The sequence below is a fragment of the Triplophysa dalaica genome, chromosome 10 (assembly GCF_015846415.1).
Source record: "Triplophysa dalaica isolate WHDGS20190420 chromosome 10, ASM1584641v1, whole genome shotgun sequence".
NCBI lineage: Eukaryota > Metazoa > Chordata > Actinopteri > Cypriniformes > Nemacheilidae > Triplophysa > Triplophysa dalaica.
Window position 1 is genome coordinate 10,866,096 of NC_079551.1, and position 21,233 is coordinate 10,887,328.

The 21,233-nt window shown below is 37.3% G+C and overlaps 1 protein-coding gene, 1 long non-coding RNA gene and 1 other non-coding gene across 3 annotated transcripts in view; 2 read left to right on the plus strand and 1 right to left on the minus strand.

Moving 5' to 3' along the window:
* plpp2b (phospholipid phosphatase 2b) overlaps positions 1 to 8,662 on the plus strand; it is a 13,287-nt gene extending 4,625 nt beyond the window's left edge. Inside the window, exons 2-6 of the mRNA XM_056759890.1 lie at positions 5,338 to 5,489; positions 5,811 to 6,073; positions 6,197 to 6,254; positions 7,650 to 7,826; positions 7,921 to 8,662. Of these exons, the coding sequence (XP_056615868.1) occupies positions 5,338 to 5,489; positions 5,811 to 6,073; positions 6,197 to 6,254; positions 7,650 to 7,826; positions 7,921 to 8,037 (767 nt within the window). The 3' untranslated portion in view covers positions 8,038 to 8,662. The remainder of the gene's footprint in view (positions 1 to 5,337; positions 5,490 to 5,810; positions 6,074 to 6,196; positions 6,255 to 7,649; positions 7,827 to 7,920) is intronic.
* Positions 8,663 to 14,914: 6,252 nt separating this feature from the next.
* Positions 14,915 to 16,957, plus strand: LOC130430201 (uncharacterized). Its single transcript, XR_008907743.1, has 3 exons — positions 14,915 to 15,230; positions 15,779 to 15,872; positions 16,207 to 16,957. It is a non-coding gene; the product is annotated as an uncharacterized LOC130430201 (long non-coding RNA).
* Positions 16,958 to 17,608: 651 nt separating this feature from the next.
* On the minus strand, positions 17,609 to 17,680 carry trnaq-uug (transfer RNA glutamine (anticodon UUG)). Its single transcript has one exon. It is a non-coding gene; the product is annotated as a tRNA-Gln (tRNA).
* Between the last annotated feature and the right edge of the window lie 3,553 nt (positions 17,681 to 21,233).

A 21,233-nucleotide genomic window follows, 5' to 3' on the forward strand; every position in this document is an offset into this window, starting at 1 on the left:
CAGTCAATAAAAACATAGGGTGCGACGGTGTGTGATAATGAAAGACGCTGAACCACTTTAAGGTTAAAGGGCAAAGGTGGGACTAAGCAAACAGGACACTCCCCAAGCTGCGATGTAGTCAGAACCATAAAAAGCTGATTTTATCTCACTCAATTATGAGAATAATTCATATAACACACTGATAAACAGCGTGGTAAATAATCATTTAGCTGCGAGATGATGACGCAGTAAACGATAAGGTCTTCTGTGTAGAAACCGAATCATAATTTTTTTACTGTAGGGGTTCTCAAGGCAACATATGAATGATTTCTTATTGGAAATTGCTCGATTATCATCTCACTTCGTTCGGCTGGAAAGCTCAATGGAAATAAAGTGACACAAAAAATCGTCATGCCACATGTCTGCTTGCTGGAGAAAGAAGTTCCTGTGGAAAAAGCTATGCTAACAGCTAAGCTACCATCTATCATACTACAGGCAGTTTTATTGGACAGGCCGACGCACACATGCCTGACCCCCAGTTAACTTCCAGTTTGTGTTTGGCTAGTGTCTTATAATATAACTATTTCATTTAATTTATGTTGATATAAACAAATCTGTTGCATTTGTTGAGTAATGTCTTTGGCATTCCGGTAGAGAGAGAGATAGATAGAGTGACTGTTTCAAAGTTCGAACGTTACGATTGCCGGCCAACTATTCCACGTCCGGTAACTACACATCAGTTAAGACTAAATAAAGCAACACTTTATTTCTGTCCTCCGTATTTATAGCGTTTGTGAAGGAGGGGTAGGATGCGCAAAACATGCAGGAAAATGTGAATGAAGAGGTGGAGACTGCAAGAGCTGGTAAAACAGCACAGGGTGTAAATCTCCAGTCCCTCAACATTTCAACATCAAACATTTGGCATGAAAAAACTAGCTTGCGTAATAAATACTTTACACAGTTGGGAGGTTTCCCGGACAGGGATTCGTTTAAACCAGGACAAGGCCTTGGTTAAATTAAGATATTGTAGTAATTTTTAAAAACATACGTTACAAAAACATTCCTGCTGGGCATCTTGGGAAAAAACAATCACACTGATATATTTTAAGATATGTCAGTGCAAGTTGTTTTCGATTAAGACACCTCAAACATTTAAGTTAGTCTGGGACTAGGTTTAAGCCCTGTTTGGGAAACCGCCCCTGTATTACACCTGCTAAAAAATAGTGAGGTACTGTGTAGCATACAAATAACGCTTTCCAATCCATGGTACCGTCAGGTTTAGTACGACTCTGCTCGGTACAGCTCACTTCACTTTGACTCTGTTCGCTTTTCCACTGCAGTTTAGTATCGCTTCAAAGTGGGTGGGATTGTAAATTTATCGTCATAGTTGCGCCGCCTCTACTGCCGTATACGATCATCGTAAACGCGACACAAACAAACGCACAACACAGGAGTAATGGAACGTAATCTTACAGCAAGGAGCACACAATGATCATTTGGTTTGCTCGAGGGCGTACGAGGGTAAGCTAATCTTGCATTTAGCATTGCGTTATGGGTCTCAATCTCTATATTAGAGTCACAAAGCATATAACGAAATGCTTATATTATGTATTAAATGCGTCACGTCATATTTTGGTATCAGTCCAGTGCGCTTGGAACCTCAACCGAGGTAGTACTAAAAATGTATTGTGTAGGACTATGCAGTGGAAAAGCGCCATGTTTGTCATATGACAATATTGTCACATGGTAGGAATATAGTTAAAGGAGCAAAATGTAAGGTTTAAAGAGGATATAATAAGAGAATTGCAATATAATATACATAACTATGTCTTCAGAGGTGTATGTTTTTATTACCTTAGAATGAGCTATTTCTATCTACATATACCGCGGGTCCCCTAACATGGAATTCGCCATGATGGTAGCCCTAAACATACAAACTGCTCTACAGAGTGTGTTTCATAAATACTGCAAAGAAGCTCAAATGTGATGACATCTTAGTCCTGTGTCAGCCACCATAGTGCTTCGAAAGGGAGGGGTGGAGTGAGCTGTTGGTTGCAATTCGAACCTCACCACAGGATGCCGCTAAGTTTCATACACTGGACCTTTAATCTCTGAAAGAATTGAAAACCGAACAGAACCCCTGTATCCTTGTCAGCTTGCTTTAGTATTCATGCTGTTTTGTTGCTGTACCCTTGGCATGTTAAAATGTTGTGAACAAAGTTTGTGGTTACTCTCTAAACAGTTAGTACATTGCTTAAAAAAAGCAGTCCTTAGACTAGTAAAGAGAGCCCATGCTAAAGAAAGGTCCCTTAATCTCTGACAGGAAATTTCACTTCCTGTTCCTTCAAATGGAACTAAATCACTCGGTGTTCATGGTTGGAAAATTACGTCTGGCAGCAAACTCGATATTATGACATTTTGGATGTGAATTGTGATTTTGTCGACGCTCTGCTAGCATCTGACACTCCATTTCTCTTCCTGCTGTCCCGTTTCCTTGTGCAATTAAACCCCTGCCAAGCTCACACCTGCCAAGTCAGGCTTTGAATTTGAGCTTTTTGAAATTCTTCAATGTTGACCAGTTTTATGTAGTTTACGTTGTTCGCACTGCCTAAATTCGCTGAAGTACAAATGGAAAATATTTCAAGATACTATTAAGTATCTATATATACTTTTCTTTGTGTCCAACAGAAACAATTGAAATTTATACAGGTTTGGAACAACTTGAGGGTGAGTACATGGTGACCGAATTTTCATTTTTGGGTGAACCGTTCCTTTGAGTTAAAGTGTTAAACCTACAAACCACGTCAAGCCAGTTCTGGCACTGAATTATTTACAATAATATTTAAACAATACAATAAAAAAGTGTAGTATTAACACAATAGGAGTAATCATAGTTTTAATACCATTTATCACTTATGATTTTATATTGTTTTACCCCTCCCTGTTAGTAAAATTGGACAAGGCTTCTATGATCTTAGGCTTTGACGCTTGTCTTTGACTTTAGAGCATAACTGTGAATCATTTTGAATGTAATTGTTCATAATTAGTTATTCTTTTTTTTATTATATACAGCATAATAATTGTTTATGGGTCAATGGGACATGAGTACTTTTTTAAAAGGATGTCTGCTTCAAAGTTTGTTATTGTGTGATTTGTTTCAATGCCTCCTCATCACTGTCCAGCCCACAGCTGGTGGAAATAGTGTCACTTCACACACCATTGTTCTGTTGTTTTAAAATACAAAGAGCCTTTTTAGGTCTTAAGATCTTTTCATGATCTTGTCTTGACTATGTCTTTGTTGTCTACATAACCCATTATAGTATGAGCATGGGAATTCTGTAAAAAAAATCATATTTACATTTATGCATTTAGCCACTCAAAGTGCATTTAAAGGGACAGTTCAATCAAAAATAAACAGTATGACATCATTTACTCACCTTAAAGATGTTAAGAAGAATGCTTGTAACCAAACAGTGCTGGGCCACCATTGACTACCATAGTAGGAATATTACAATGGTAGTCAAAGGTGCCCCAGAAATGTTCCTACTTTCAACTTTCTCAAAATACCGTTGTTTGTGTTTAACAGAATTAAGACATTTTTAAAGACATGTTTCTTACTGGCAGTCAATGGTGGCCAAGAACTGTTTTGTTACTGTTAAGAACCTTAAAGTTATGGTTGAAAATGAAAATTGTGTCATCATGTCAAACCTGTCTTCTTTTGTATTCTGCAGAAGAAAGAAAGTCTTACAGGTTTGAAATGTCAAGAGTGTGAGTAAATGATGACAGAGTATTCATTTTTGGGTGAACTGTGCCTGTAAGCTCTACATTTTATAAATATACTTGTTCCCTGGGACTCATTACGCAATACCAATAGAGGCACATGAACTCGATCCTTACATTTAGGTTTAAAAGGAAATTATAACAGTTACTATGTCAATATTAGTTTATTTAATGCGTTTTATTTTTTTATTAAAAACTATAAAAATATTTGTTAGAACAGAGTGTTATATTATCACTTCCTTTAAACTTGCAATGAGACATTTAGCTTTTGGGGACAGATTTGTTGCATGTATATTTCCGTCTCCCTCCTGTAATGATATATAAAAAAGCCACTTGTAAACCTTTAACCCAGCTTGGGTGAAAGCAGTTCCCTCATATTGAGCTCAGAGTTAGATTTGTGATGGACCCGTCCATAAATAAAATAAAACAACGCTGGATTTGTGTGGGATGATGGGCAAGTCTCTTCGAAGTAACAAAAGCGCTCAATTTATATTTAACATCGTTTGACTGTCATACTGTATATATTTAACATCACCCTTTCACCCTGACTACATCGACGCCGAGAACACAGACCTCTCTGAATTTGTAATGTTTCCAAAAATTCCAGGGACATTTTCCATTCATTAAAGGATCACACTGGCTGCATTTATGTATGCGCATCTACAACCACATCAGTCCACCCACGAAGAAGTTGCGGCGTGGACGTCTGGGTTGTGGGTGTGTACGGGCATGTTTACGATATGGCTCACAACGTTTTTCGGGTTAAGATTGCGTGGTCAGATTGCTTCTCGCAGGGGGATAAATCTATTTCCATTTCAAAACCCTGATTAAAATCTCTGGAGGTCTGCCAGGTTGGGCTGAAAATCGCGTCTGGATTTCATGGAAACGCCTATTCTGCCTAAGTGGAAATGAATTGCGATATATTTTCGTACCTTATAGACAGTGTTTCTTTTTTTGTCTAGGTCAGGGTTTTACTTTGCCTTAATTTTACGTTTTGTTAGATTAGACGCGGGTTTTATTTTATGTTTTGTTAGATTAGATGTCATGGTATTGAATGTTTTTTAAAGTCTTATTAATTGTGACCATTTTATTGACAATTACTTCCGTTTTACATTTACATTAATATTTTACAGCAGCATGTTTGTTTAAGGAGTAATTTTATGAATTTAGGTTAAACGAATGTTTTATCCTTAACGTTTTTTAAAGTCTTATTAATCATGTCTCATTTCACCAATGCCAATTATTAATTAAACTATTAAGTTTTTTTTTGTAACGTAGTGACCATTTTAATGACAATATCTTAGGTTTTATATTTACAGTAACGTTTTACAATATCATTTTTATTTAAGAAATTTTTATTAAGAATGTATGATAAGTTTAATGCCATTTTTAACTTTTAATTTAAATGCACATTTTTATTTTGCATTACTCTACTGACCATTATGAATGGAATTTACGCGACTTTTCCTCCTTTTTAAAAAATTGGCATGAAATTGACTCTGTTGTTAAATAAAACTCAGCATTTTGACTTTAGATATCAGTTTTATGTATTTTGTCATCTCTTCCTCTGTCCTCTAGCTTCTCTGCCCTTCGTCATCATGAACATTGCGGGCCGGCCGTACGAGCGGGGCATCTACTGCCAGGACGAGAGCATCGGTTACCCCCTAAGGCCAGACACCATCACGCACGTAACGCTGGCCGTTGTTTCCATCACTTGCACTGTGATCATTGTAAGTGCTGCATCCATCATCGCTTCCACAATCTCACATGAACAGTCACAAAAAGCCACAGAAATATGCTACATTTTAGTACTAAATTGTCTGCGAATTGCATTTAATGTTGATTTTAAAGCAGCGAGACAGTCTGCTTCACACTAACATCTTTAACTGTAGCGAAATTACTATAACATATAGACTTTTTGCATTTACTGTATATAACTATTACAGTTAAACATCGTAGTATATAATGTTGCATCTTAGTTCTTAAAGATTCTTATGCATTATATTAAAATGCATCACAATAATAACTTTTCTCTATCTGTTCCCCATTAGATATCGTCAGGTGAGGCGTACCTGGTGTACAGCAAAAAAATGACCTCCAACTCCACCTTTAATCAGTACTTGTCAGCCATCTATAAGGTGCTGGGCAGCTTCCTTTTCGGAGGAGCCGTGAGCCAATCGCTGACAGACTTGGCCAAGTACACCATTGGGAGACCACGCCCCCATTTTTTAACAGTGTGCGCTCCCAAAACTTGCAATGGATATATGGCAACAATCAACTGCACTGGCGACCCTCGTGACGTCACTGAAGCCAGGTTTGTGTTCAGTTAAACAATTTCAACATTATATATTTTGCGACCTCCGTGCTTGTGGCTTGTTGAAGACAAACGTTAGGATCGTTTTTTGTATGTTTCAAAGAGTTAATGTTTGTGTTCTAGGTTATCCTTCTACTCAGGGCACTCATCTTTTGGGATGTACTGTATGCTGTTTTTAGCGGTGAGTGTTACAATAATCTGTTTTTTTTTTATTGGTTAACTTGACCAACGGTATGAGTTTGAGGATGAGGCTTTTTTCGGACTAATGGGAGATATGGTGGTGTGTTTGGAAAATCAGTTTGAAAGACTTTATGGCTTATGGTCATTTATGAAAATGAATCTTTGAAAACTGTCCAGACAGGTTTGGCGTCATTCCTTCAAAACAATGGAGCTGATAGAACCTGAGAACGATAGAATGCTAATGCAAAGTGTAATTGTAGTTTACATTTACATTCACATTTATGCATTTGACATACGCTTTTATCCAAAGCGACTTGCATTGCTTTACCCTATACATTTTACATAGGTATTTGCAATCCCCTGGGATCGAACCCACGTTGTTAATGCAATGCTCTTACCACTGAGCTACAGGAAAGTTTAAAGTGTCATTGTAGTGTAAACATCTAAAAAAAATCTTTTTCTCAGTCATGTGTCTAACTCCCAGATCCTTTTAACATATTAAGTTCAATTTAAGTTCCTTTAATGCAAAATCTGCTTTTCATTGACTATAAAGTCTTCGTCATCATTGTAGTCATCATTGAAGTTCTGCTATTAATTATTGTCCAATATAGTGACTCACCACTGAATCCGGTTAAAAAAAATTAGATAATAAGCCCAAAATGGACACCAGTCCTAACTCTGGGTGGGCATTATATGTGTGCCAAATAATGTAAACACATTCCTGCACTTATGATCACAACAGCTAAAGTCAATGTCATTGATCTTATAAAAAAAGAATCTAAAAGCCTACCGTCAACTCTGTTGCAACAATGATAGTGTGTAAGTTTAAGAGAGTTTGGCGTCTTTCCTTCTTCTCAGAGTTTGTTTTCTCCCTTTAATGAAACAAAGGTTCACTCATCAAGCCTCTTCAATTACTTATCTGGTGTATTTTGTGCACACAGGAACAGTGAACCCAAAAAGTTGAGTTGATCCAAATGTGTATACATTTCTTTGTTCTGATGAACACCGAGAAAGATATTTGGAAGAATGCTTGTAAGCAAACAGTTCTTGGTCCCATAGTAGGAAAAATTATTTACAGATGTCTTTGTTCTGTTGAACACAAATAAAGAGATTTTGAAGAATGTAGGAAAGCAAACAGTTCAGGGGCCCTTTTGACTACCATAGTATTTTTTCCTTCTATGGTAGTCAATGGTGGCCAAGAACTGTTTGGTTGCAAGCATAGTTCCAAACATCTTTCTCTGTGTTTAACAGAACAAAGAAATGTATTACATTTGGAACAGCTCGAAGGCGTGTAAATGATGACAGAATTTTCGTTTTGAACTGTCCCTTTAAGCGTGATATCATTGCAGCAATAGAGCGCAAACAGAAATCAGATAACATCTTTCTCTTTTCGCAGTTCTATGTCCAGGCTAGACTGAATGCAAAATGGGCTCGTCTCCTGAGGCCAACCATCCAGTTCTTCCTGGTGGCGTTCGCTGTGTACGTGGGTTACACCCGCGTGTCGGATTATAAACATCACTGGAGCGACGTGCTGGTTGGACTCCTCCAGGGGGCGCTGGTTGCAATTCTCACTGTAAGTTGCACTTCTCTTCTTTATATCTGTAACTTTTGGACCACTGGTATCCAGCATTGTCATTCACACTCCTAATCGTCTTTCTGTCTTTCAGGTGCGATACGTGTCCGATTTCTTTAAGGTCCGTTCTTTACCTCAATGCTCTAGTTCAGATTCGCCCGAAAGAGAGGTGGAACAGAATAACCATTACGGCTATCCCGGACCTCTGTGAGTGTAAAGAGGCCAAACACCCACATAACATCTCCCACAAACCACTGGACTGACGGAAGGGGGTGGAGCTAGAGTGCACATGCTCACAAAAGTCCTCCTTGAAAAAAACAACCTCTTTGTGTGTGAGAGAAAGACTCTATGTATATATATTTAATCAAGTTAATTTAATCGAAAAGATTTGCAGAGGATTTCAGATGTTGAGGGACCAATTGATTTTTTAAGTCTTACTGGACCAGGTTTAATCTGAATTTATATATGCATGCAGCTTTATTTCAAGTGTACAAAATCTTAACATAATGTCTTGTATTTTTTTCATTTCATCCGACAAAACCAATTGCATATTATGTGATTTTAAATGTGGAAAGTTACCTGAACATATCTATTTATATTATGTGCCTTAATCTGACACCCAATGTTGAATGCAAAATAATAGAATAGAAAACGAAAGACTAGTCAGGATTTTGTTCCCCTTTGTTTAAAATGAAAACGTAAGATACCACTACAGCTTTTGCAAGCCTTGCTCTATTCTTTTTCATTTACACATATAAAAAGCTGGCTTTGTTGAACTTTTTACTTTGTAACTTGTGTGCATTCGCTCAAATTTGTATTAAATATTTGTCATAATAGTTTGCTTTGTTTGTTGTTGTAACAATTTGAGTATCAACCCTACATTTGCAGTTATTCCTGCTGCAACCAGTTGAGTTTTTAACTTTTTGATTTGCATGCTTGTAAAATACATCAGTACATCTATTTGACTTTGCATATCTAGTGAGTTTACTTTGCAAATAATGTAGGTATATATAAATATATATATAGCGAGAACAAACATGAACTCATTCCACATGTAAACATGCAACATAAGATGAATCAGCCTTAATGTGGTTGTCAAGCACTTTTGATCTTTAGGATTGCAAACTATGTTTATTTTTCACATGTTTGGCACTTTTCATCCAAACCAATCCTACAGTAGCCAAGTTTCCAAGACTGACCATCACTTCAGCTTTATGACTGTAAATGAGTTAGTGTTTTTTTTTTAATAACTTTGGCCAGAAAGTAAAGAAATGATGGCTATTATGTATTATTCTACAATACATTTTTGTATGCACACCAAAGACACAATGTATTTAAGCTAAAACAGACTTTCATTCAACTGTAGGTGAGAATGCAAAGAAAACTGCACTATTAATCACTTTTTGGCTCAAGAAAATTCTATGTTTGGCCATTTATAGACAAGTTTAAAAACTTGATCGATTTTTATTTCAATTTCTTAGTCTTTTAAGAAATAATATTGATGTTAGAGGACCTCATTGTAGTACTTTATTCAAGCAGAATTTATGTTTGGTTTTGGCCTTTCGCTAAAATGGGTGCGTCTTATGCTAATTTAAAATGGGCCCTCTCAGTAATTTTACAAGTACAAATTACATCTTATTTAAACATTGTCTGCCGTGTTTCGGTGGGTGTGCTGACTGGGCAGGCCTTGCCCAACCTCGGCCCACCCTTAATGACATGCATGTGCTCAGTTTCTATCTTGTTATAAACCGGTTAGTCTAGGCACTATTCAGTTGTTAAGTGGCGACGTAAGGAACACCTTTTTCGGGTCCAAGCATCGATTAATTTCAAGCGGGGCCACAGCTGTTTATGAGCACTGTTTACACATATTGAATATTAAAGCAAAACATGTATTAACTCAAATACAGCCACCAACCTGACGAAATCTCCGACATCCATATATGAATAAATTATGAAAAATAAAACTGGCCATGTGGGATTTCGTTATGAAGCTAACATTTAGAATTGCAGTTTTCCGATAGTTTTATTCAATTCAATGTATTTATATAGCGCTTTTCACAATAAGTCATTGTTCCAAAGTAGCTTTACAGGAGCGAATAAGAAATACACAGAAAGGCAAAACACAGCACTGTGCATGGTGTTTATAGAGCAAGCAAGATCATTCCAATAAATAATATCTAATAAATAAATGCAGTCTCCCGGTGAGCGAGCCAACACCACCCTGCTATGGCGAGGAACCCAAACTCCAATGATGAATAATGGAGAAAAAAACCTCGGAAGAAACCAGGCTAAGCCGGGAGGGCCAGATCTCCTCTGACGTGTCATAGCTGCACTCAGTGACCCTGACCAAATGCCACCGAGCAAACAACCTCAAAGAAGAGGGAGAGCCCGCGACCCAAGAAGTCCCACTCGCTGAAACTGTGCAGGTCCAACCCGGTCCTACTCCGCGATCAACACCAGAAAACAGAGGAACAACCAAGGAAAAATACTAATGGCATAATGTAACTTTATTCCTCTGTTGTCCGACATCAACCACAAAACCAAACCAGATCCAACAAATGAAACCCCCCCAACCACAAACAACAAGCCCCCCCACTGCCCACAAACACCCACCCAGCAACCTCGAATCAGGGCCACTGAATGCAGCTGTAACTTCAAACTGGTGTCATGTGATGTAAGTTTAACGTTAAATACCAAGTATTGAACCTTTAGCGTTAATGTGACAAGTAGTCCGTCTTTGCTCTTAGTTGGGGCTGGTCAGATGGTCGCCTTTCTTTTGGGTGGTGGTGGAATTGCCTTAGATGGAGCTGGGATGGTCAGTCAGTCCTCAGGCTCTCGCACAAGGATGGCACGGGATTTTCAGATATAGCTGGCGTAATCTCTAGTCGGGGTTTGGCATGTGATGTTCACCTGGGCCTGGCGGAATCTCTCCCAACCTCGGGATGGGCATAATAATTATAATAATTATTAGCATAGCTGCTGTTTATTAACTATGCATTATGTCTTTAATCTAGATTTAAATTGTGAGAGTGTCTGACCCTCGAATAGTATCTGGAAGGATGTTCCAGAGTTTAGGTACTACGTATGAGAAAGCTCTACCCCCCTTTGGAGGATTTAGTTCTAGGTGTTATCAAAAGTCTGGAGTTTTGAGATCTTAGAGAGCGTGATGGGTTGTAATGTGATAGAAGCTCTCTTAAGTAGGTAGGGGCTAAACCGTTTAAGGCTTTATAAGTAATTAAAAGAACTTTAAAATCAATACGATACTTAATGGGTAACCAGTGAAGGGTTGATAAAACTGGGTTTATGTGATCGTATTTTCTTAAACTGGTTAGAACTCTGGCAGCTGCATTCTGAACTAACTGTAGTTGTTTATTGATGATACAGGACAACCACTAAGTAGAGCATTACAATAGTCAAGTCTTGAGGTCACAACAGCATGAATAAGCTTCTCTATGTCAGCAACACATAAAATATGAAGTGATTTGGCAACATTTCTTAATTGAAAGAAGGCTTTTTTGTGACATTTGAGATCTGATTTTTAAATGACAGGTTGCTGTTTAATATAACGCCTAGGTCTTTAAATGTATTTGTTGGAGTAACAGTGCAGCCTTCAATTTGTAGGTTATGATCCAAAATATTCTGTTTACTTTTTTTGGTGCGATGAGTAATATTTCTGTTTTGTTCTGAGTTAGAGTAAATTAGTAGTCATCCAATGTTTTATATCTTCGATGCACTCTGTCAGTTTGGATAGCTGGAAGGAATCATCTGGTCTTGATGAGATATATAGCTGTATCATCTGCATAACAGTGGAAGCTAATTCCATGTTTTCTAATAATGTTGCCAATGGGCAGAATGTATATGGAGAAAAGCAAGGGTCCTAAAACCGATCCCTGAGGTAATACATAATTTACTTGTGTTTACACCCAGGAATCTAGATTCCTTTAAATGGACATATTGATATCGGTCTGATAAGTAAGATCTGAACCATTGTAGTGCCTGTCCCTGAATACCGGTATAATTGTGTAAGCGATCTAAAAGTATTTTATGATCTACAGTATCGAACAAAGCACTAAGGTCAAGCAGGACTAGGAGTGAAATGTTACCTTTATCAGATGCTATAAGGAGGTCATTTGTAATTTTAATGAGCGCAGTTTCAGTGCTATGATGCGGTCTAAAGACAGACTGAAATTTTTCTTGCATGTCATTAATGTGTAGGAAAGAGCACAACCGAGTGGACACTACTTTTTCTAGTATTTTACTCGCCATGAGAGTATATTAGCATTTTGTGTTGCTTGCCTATAACGTTAATTGACATTTGGACCCGGAAACAGTATATGATGGTGCATGCCGTCAGGCTTAACAAGCGGATAGACACTTTTTAGGGTAGTAACAATGCTTCCATCCTATCCTTGTGTTCCTAACTTCCTAAGCTTTGCAATAAATCTTCCTGCTACTCTGCATGGTGTTGCTTTCTTTTAAACCTCAAATGCAAGCTGTTATTTTGTGGGGTTTCAGCTGGCCTGATGCCTCTGGTTTATGCAAGATCGAGGTTGATGTCAAAATACATTTTTCAACTTTCTCCTCTTTCAGCTGTGTATTGTTGGTTATTCTGCCATTGGTTCATTCTGAGGTCATTTTGTGTGACAATAGTTACATTTTTAGCAAATAGCTCTTTTTAAGTGTTAATATCCATCCTGTTTTTGTTTTGCAATCTCAATTATAGACATTTCGGGTCACGCCAACCTTAAATTGCACAATGGTTTACAAACCAGAGAAACCAGGATGGATCTTTTAGTCTGGTGTTATTTTATCTTATTTTATGTTATGTTATGTGTAATTTGAGAAGCCTCGTGATGTTTGCTTAATCTCCAGTATATCAGTACATGACATACATTCTGTGTAAAGTTAAATGATCATTAAAATTAAATTGAAGGATTGTTAATATTATTAGGATTTGTTTTTTATGCTTTACAGAATCTTTCCAGCCAGAGCCTATCTCACATAGGGCAGTTCTACAATGGTGACAAACTGGTCTTTCAGCTAAAATCACATGAGCACCAGCTTGGATAGACTAGCAGACCAGTAAACCAGTTTTGGCTGATGTCTGCTGGGTTTTGTCAGCAGGTATATTAGGAGTAGTTCTGTATAGAGCTCATTGTGGACCAGAGGAGGTCTTCTCCTCCAGGGCCATGGCAGTGGAAGTACCTCTGACTCATATGTGGCATAAACTGGCAAAAGTAAATAACCCAGAAGGGATCTGCCCCCTGACTCACGTTCATTTTTAAATGCACAGAGCCAGAAGCCCAAAGAGACAATGCTGCACTTCTTTCGGCCCGGGGGTCAGTGACGTCTGGCTCCCGGCCATCCTCACCACCGGCCTGATGGGTTAATGTATTTATACTCACTTGCTGTCACTGCTGTTCATTGTGGCCCTGTGAGGATTTATTTTACAATGAGCAAAACATACAGATTTTTATTGTCCGGGTTTGGAAGCGAAAGATGTTTGCAAGGAGATGATGGACAGGTTTAGGCGAGTGAACACATCATCTACACATGATTTTAAATGTAATTATTTAGACTATATCAATGTGATTTTTTCATGCTGAACCAGTGGTGGCACAGAAGAGCTTTATCTTCAGGTTGACCTGAATTTGAGAGCTTAAAACTACAAATCTTGAAAATAAAAGTGTCTTTGAACCGAAAAATCATGCTGAACCAGTAGTGGCCCTGTAGACCTTTATCTTCAGGTTGACCTGGATTTTAGAGCTTAAAACTACAGACTCGTGAAAAAAGATGTCTTTGAACCTAAAAGACACCCTGCTGACTCCACGACTGAGCACCGTAAGATGAAAGAAACCACAAGATGTTTTCGAGCTGGAGAAACACCTGGACTGGACAGTGGATCAGGTCTGAAACATTCAGCATCTGTTCACCACCCAGACAAACTGCTGAGAGTAAAAAATAGAGAACCTATGAGATACTATGTTTACACAAGATCAGGAAAATGAATAATACATAAACACAAAATAGACAGCTTTAGGCCGCCAAATAAATATAAAAATGCATTCGGCATTGTTTACCTGAATTCCTAGCTTTTATGTAACAATTTTTAACGATGTGTTTGAAATGCATGTATATTTACATCTGGCAGCTCCATATAAGACTTTCTAGCATATTATGTGATATACTGACTCCTCGTGGAAATTCAAATTATGACAGCTTAAATATTCACGCTGTTTGTAACCCAGCGGGCACCTCGATGTCAATTTGACGTCAAATTTCAGACAAGATTTGATCAAGATGGTGCACCACATCATTTCAAATTCAAATCATACATTAAATTCTTCAAGGTTTTTAATGAGGTGAAAATATGAGGTTTATCCCATACTGAAATTGGTTAATGTAAGTATAGCCCAATATGTTTGACATTGAAATGACGTCAAATCAACGTTGCATTATAGGCATTCATTTGATGTTGTATTGACATCATATTGACATCAATGTAAATCCAGTTGAAATAGCATTTTTCTTCTAACTGGCCCCTCAAAATGCATCTATTTGTCACATCTTTTGAAGCAGTTGTTGGATTTGTACATGAAAGTGGACTGCTGTAACTTCTGTGGTAAAAAACACTTTTTTTAAAAGTATGTAAATACTCATGCTGAAATAAAAGGAAACAGTGATTGTTAAATTTTACAAGAAAATATACTGATTTGCCAATAATACATTCAGATGTAATTACAATTTAAAATATTAAAAACAAAAGCAGCATTTTTGCTGTAACCCCACATAAAGTATTATGTTTCCTTATTTTGGTTATTTATAGTGATATTATATTACTGTAAAATTAGAAAAACATTGCTGTAATTGAAAATACTCATAAAATTGTAATACCTTATAATGTATGTACCATTTTTACAGTATTACAACTTCATGTTCATTTTAGTCAAAAAACTCTTATAACTTTTTTATTATTTTTTATAAATTTTTATTTTTCCTTAATTTTTATTAATAATCATTAATTAATCATTAATTTTATTATGAAAAATGTTGGGCCTACAATGCCCATTCATTCTCTGTAGTTTTAATGCCCATTTATTATCTGTCTTATGTATTTCTTAATACCACCTGTAGACGGCGCCATGGCCTATTTCACATTTCCGGGTTTCTCAGCAGCTGAAGTTAGTGAATGGACTACAACAATTAATTTATTTTTTGTGTGAAATTTGATGCAAATGTAGTATAACATATTATTTTATACATACACGTAAAAATATAAAATTTATAAAAATATTTGGAGGATTTACTACGTTGACCGTTGAAACGTACGTCATCACGTCTTGCGTAGAGGCCAGTGTTTGCTATGCGGTCGAAGCATTGGAGAAGGTTGTCGCTTTTTATCAGGTGAGTAATAAACATCTCATGAAATAAAAAATACGATATATATTGGGTAACTTTGAAAACCTAGAAGATTGTGTTTTGATGAAATATATGACTTGGCGATATATTAGAATCTGGTGAGTTGAAATATCCCGCCAGAAGTACCGTGAAGATTTCTGAGGTAATGTTAATGTGCGATCCATTAAGCGTGTAACGTTGAGTTAACGATTTAGAAATGTCAGTGAGTAATGTTAGTTTTGCAATTAATATTAGGATAAAATAAAAATGCCCTCATTTGAATCTCTTTACCGATGCTATGCGACAAAGCGAAACATACCCATAATTATAATTCATAATTTGATACACACTGATGTGTTCTAAAATGTCCTGGTAGAAGGTCCACTGTGTCAAGCAGGACCAGCCCACACTACTAAAGGTACCAAAAGCTGGTTCAATGACAATTTGTGTTACTGTGCTCAAAGGAAAACTTCTCAGCTGTTCTGGTCACTTAGTTGTATTGTTCAACAATCTTAACAATCATTGAATACTGATATGGTTGTCTTTTTTTTCAGAATTCTTACAAACAAATTGATGTCAACAATGAATATGGATGGCTCAGGAATGAAGAAGGCCTTTGGAAAACACGGCTATGTCGTGTTATAATAGGTACTACATTACTTTTCTTGTATGATTAGAGGATGTAGTGTCTATCAACATATGCTACATTTTAAGTAAATTAAACATGTAATGCTTAAATTACAATCTTATCTTAGTAAACTGACACATTTAAAACATTTAACAACTCTTAAATATTTGCAAGTAGTGCACATTTCTAAATTTAACAGATACTTATTTAAACCTGGGAACATCTTAGTGTTAATAAACATTTAAGAGCAGCAACTTGCATTAACTTCTATGTACAAGTGATGGTTGCTGAAAAATGTTAGGTATATTTTAATGTCTTAAAAGGTGTGCTAATTGTGGTTTCATCTTCATTTAGGTGCACTACAGCAGTCCAAACCTTCATTATCAGAGGCTGAAATAAAAAAATACAGCTAAAAAATCTCCGGTCTGCTCCCGATAGATGTGGGGGTATGGGACGACAAAAGGGGAAATCGGCGATTGATGTGTGTTCAGATTCTGAATAAGTAGGCCTTAAGCCAATTGTTTATCAAAATTATTTTTGTTCATTTGGGATATGATCTGGGAAAACCCATCACATGGTGAAATAAAAAATACTGGTTTTAGTATCATATGAAAGCTATTAAGCCCTTTCCAAAACTGTTTTTATTTAATTTACAAATTGTTTTTATGGAGTGGGTGGTCTAGTGGGTTAAACCACTGAACTGGTAAATCAAAAGGTTGCTGGTTCTATCCTAGTAGCCACCACCACTGTGTCCTTGAGCAAGACACTTTACTCCCCGTTGCTCCAGGGGGATTGTCCCTGTAATAAGTGCACTGTAAGTCGCTTTGGATAAAAGCGTCTGCTAAATAACTACACGTAAATGTAAATGTTTTTAACAAATGGAAAGGGCTTGAGAGCTTTCATATGATATCAAAACCTGTAATATGTACAATTTTGTCATGTGATGGCTTTTTCCAGATCACTTAATATTTATATATCAATTTAAATGTTAATATTTAATTAAAAAGTAATTCAAGGAGGATTTTATATTTATTAGTGGTTTAAGAACATTTTAAATTTCTGGAATTGTAGCTGATTGTATTTAATAAAACATGTCTTACATTAAGTACTGTTGTTTCATTATTTATTGGTCTAGAATAGGACATCAATTTGTTAAAAAATGTAAAAGAAATTGCTAATCAAATTAACGTCAAAACTTGATGTCAATTTGATGTCAAATTTTGACATCGATTTGATTTGCATTTTTGACCAATTCTTTGATGCCGATGTTTGACGTCAATTTGATGTCTATTTAACATCAATTGCCCACTGGGAATAAAACAAAATAAATTGTTCAAATTGCTATTTAACAAACTACTTGCACTCTTTCTACTATAACAGGTTATCTTTAATGCCAAACACGTCGATTTTCTGTATAAATGAAATACCAGAATAACCTAATCACACCATGATCACGAATTTCCGCGATTATATCTGGATACAATTTACTACTAATGTAGCTATATGAGATCATGTCACACATGTCATATTTGATACATTTGTTATTCCATCTGCATACTGTTTTACATGCTGTTTTAATAAACAATAGGCAAGATACTGATTATACTGTGTAGTATACTTGCATTGCAAACTGGCTCTCCTGCACATTCTGTTATCCTCAGAAGTGTGTTAAGAAATATAATCAAGTCTTGAATGAGATGTTTTCTCTGTGCATGTAACGCCTTGCAATAGAATAGTCACATACGGAAATAAAAGCAGGTTCTACCGAGATTTGAACTCGGATCGCTGGATTCAAAGTCCAGAGTGCTAACCATTACACCATAGAACCACGTGCACTACAACTGGAGGTATGTCGTCTCGTCTATGTGTGAGAATCGACGGTAGACACTTCATATGTAATAAAACGTTTTGTGTTAGATTTGCAAACATTGTATACAATACAAAGCATTGCAGTATGCATCTGTATGTCGTTTGTGAGGTAAGTTAACCTCAACTGCGTTTGAATGACAGTAACATTAATAGAGCTAACAAGCGCGCGCGATATCTGTGGGTGCAGAATATTCTGTTCAAATGTGACGCCTCTGTTGTATTTTACCCAGTGCTCAATATCTAAATACCTTGGTAAATTCAAAGCAAATTGTATGGTTTGCGATTACGCCCACAGACAACATGTTCATCACACCACCGCCTCTTCTATGAATTTTAATATGTTACTAACGCACTCGTTTGCAATACTGAAGTTGAACTGCAGGGGGAGCTCGTGATACGTCGTGTGTTTTTTCATTGCGGCGAGTGTGGATGTTAAGAGCAGTCTGAACTTTCCTTGATTAGAACCCATAATGGCATGTATTCTTGTTTTAGCTACTTAATATAATGAAATGTCATTTTAGTGACATCATTTTACCGCCAAAGTATATAAATGAACGCTTTGAAAAATCATTGAATTGGTTATTCCGATGCATTGATAAAAATTGTATGTGGGTGAATATAAATGTGTGGAAAGAATGAACTGACAGCAAACCAAGAAGGCAACTATAGCTCTGCATTTCTGCATTTATAGATATAAATATCGGTATATGCAAATACACTGACATGGCTCCAGCTCATCAGAATGGGGCTTCCCAGATTTTTTTTGGCATCTATGCGAGAAATTCAAGCATATTTTTTGCCTTTTGGTTGCTCATAATTACCATTGAAGTAACTGGTGCAGTGGAATTTCGGATCCCTGTGTTTTGAGGTTTTATATTGTGGGCGCTTTAATGATGTTGTATGTGTTTTGTGTGTGTGCGTGTGCGTGTGTGGTTGCTGATGTGGGTCATTACCCTTCTCTCCCCCCTGGGGAAACAGGAAAGAGGTGGAGGGATGGATGGATGGGGGGGAGGAAAAGGGGTGCTCCCGGGGGAGGAGAGTCCAATAAATCAGCCTGCCGTCTCCGCGCTGACATGAGACTTGTCTGCGAGGGGTGTTCGTGTGTATGTGTGTGCGTAGAGACGTATCACAACAGCAGCATAGCCTTGTCTAGCTGTCAGTCACCCTCACACTGGCCAGGCACCTCACATGCATCCATTGGGAAGCCATAGACCCTCATTATACCATCCATTCATTAATACTTCTCTATAACTATCTGGCAGTTTGATACCTCAGGTGGACTATTTAGTCATCTAAATTGAATTATTTTGTCCAAAGAGACTTATTTTTCAGTTCTTTCTTCTACTCATCATGGCTGGCAAATAAATATTTATTCAGATTTATATTATTATATTGGTAGGTACTTGCATAGCAAGGTTGATGTCTTGTAAGTGCATATATTGTGACAATTATCCATGCAAATAGTCAAGAACCAAGATTAAAAACTCAAGCGCCACACCAAGATATCACCACAAATGCAAACAAATTTTCTCTGTGTCACTGAATTAGCAACGATTTCTCTAAATATAGCACTGTAATAAGACGCCGCTGTCGGTTTGATTAATGTGTGCAGGTATGTTTGCAACCGAATGTGTGCACGGCACATATACCCACCTTCAAAACCATGTGCTGTAGAGAGAGAATACTTAAGGGAATAATACTTCACCCAAAAGTTTAGATCCTCAAATCTTGTTTGATTTGTGTATGAAAATTTGGTTTTCATATATCTTATAACCAATATCGGCACGCCAAGTTTAAATATGTGCACATTCAAATGAGATTTGTAGCTCTGCTGGATGACATTTGGACTGTATCTCAAACAGAACCATCAAATGGCTTTAGTGGACATGGAATAGTTTGCAAGTTGTATGTACCACTTTTGAGGGCTTTTTATGATCACTACATCCTTTTGTGGCATGATAAAATGCTTGACTATATCAAGATCTGCTCTTATCCAGTTGGTGGTCTTTTGTGTGGTTGCAAAGCGTATGGTCATGTCATGTTAACATTCGGTTGACCATCTGAATTCTGAAAGTAAATTGGCTGATCATTGAGCATTTCAATCATTAAAGATTGGAAAATGTCTCTCTAATGAATCATAGTTTGCAGACACAAAATATCATTTCTGTTTAGTCGGTTCGAGCATTCATTGCCTCCCATAGAACCTTGTACAAAAGCTTTTCTTTTGCTTGATCTGAAAAATAGAGATCACAAATGGAGATATCGACTGTCACTTGTAAAATTTTGTGAAATCTGAGCTCTCTCTCTCTCTCTCTCTCTCTATTCACACACGCACCAAACAACATCAGACATCCTGCAGCGTGACTCTATAATATGTCTCTTGCTTATGACTATTTCCGAGATGTACGGACCACAGTGACTGGTAGCAGGACCGTCTCCGTGCATTAAAATTCATGGGAAAAATGGCAATAATGCCCCTCCCCCAATCCCCATACATCCTTTAAACCTATACCTCTCTTTTTAACCACATCCCTCCGCACTCCTCCTTTCCTCTATTTTCTCTCCTCCTCCGCATCCCTTCTTTGTGCTTTTCTGCCATTCTGCTGCCAGGTAGTGATTTCTACAGTGGGAAAATTGCTTTTTCAATATCTGCCTCTCTAATTATGAGCCCAGCTAAAGGGGTCATGCCACTGGAATACTAATAAACGTCTCCTGCATTTTGGTATTTCTCTACACAGAAAGGAGGTTCACAACTTTATGTCTCGCAATAATGCATGACAATAAGTCTCGTTGTCTTAACCAAGTAAATTTAAAGATATTCAGTGCTGACTCAAATCCACCATTGAAATTCCTTGGTCATAATGCCATTGCGGGCATATTAAGCTGTATGCCCCTTGATTTAGGTCACAAGCTTCTTATTGCTCCCTGGAGCATTTTATCTGTACGGACGTGATGTGTGTTGTTTAAATGAAAGATCTTAAAACGCATCAAGAATAATCAAATCTTAAGATATTTCAGAAAATGCAAATAGGAAATAAGCCTTCGTTTTAAATCCCCGGACAGCTCGTTGTGTGCGTCCTGCTGAAACAATGCGACATCATTTAACGTAATGAAAAAAGAGAGAGAGAATAAGAAAAAACTATTTTACATCACAAAAGGAAGTGAAGGAACCGAAAGAGTTAAATGGCTTTCTTGGTAGTTCTCAGCGCTTGATTGACGTTCGGAGTTCTATAATCGTGACGCGCGCCAATCGACGAGAGCCGGCGAACCCCACGTGGGGCGCGCAATGCGCGGATTGGCTACTTTCTCCAATGTTGATTGTAGCTGGATCAAACCCCACGTGGAGATTTCATTCAATCATTGTACAGTTAGCTGCGCCCTTATTTCCCGATCGAAATCCTTCAAGTCCTGCGCATAAAAGTACGCAAGGAAGTAGTGGAACATCGTGGACTTATTTTTGTATAAACTACACTATAAAAATGTGCATCTTGAATATCACACAGGACACAAAA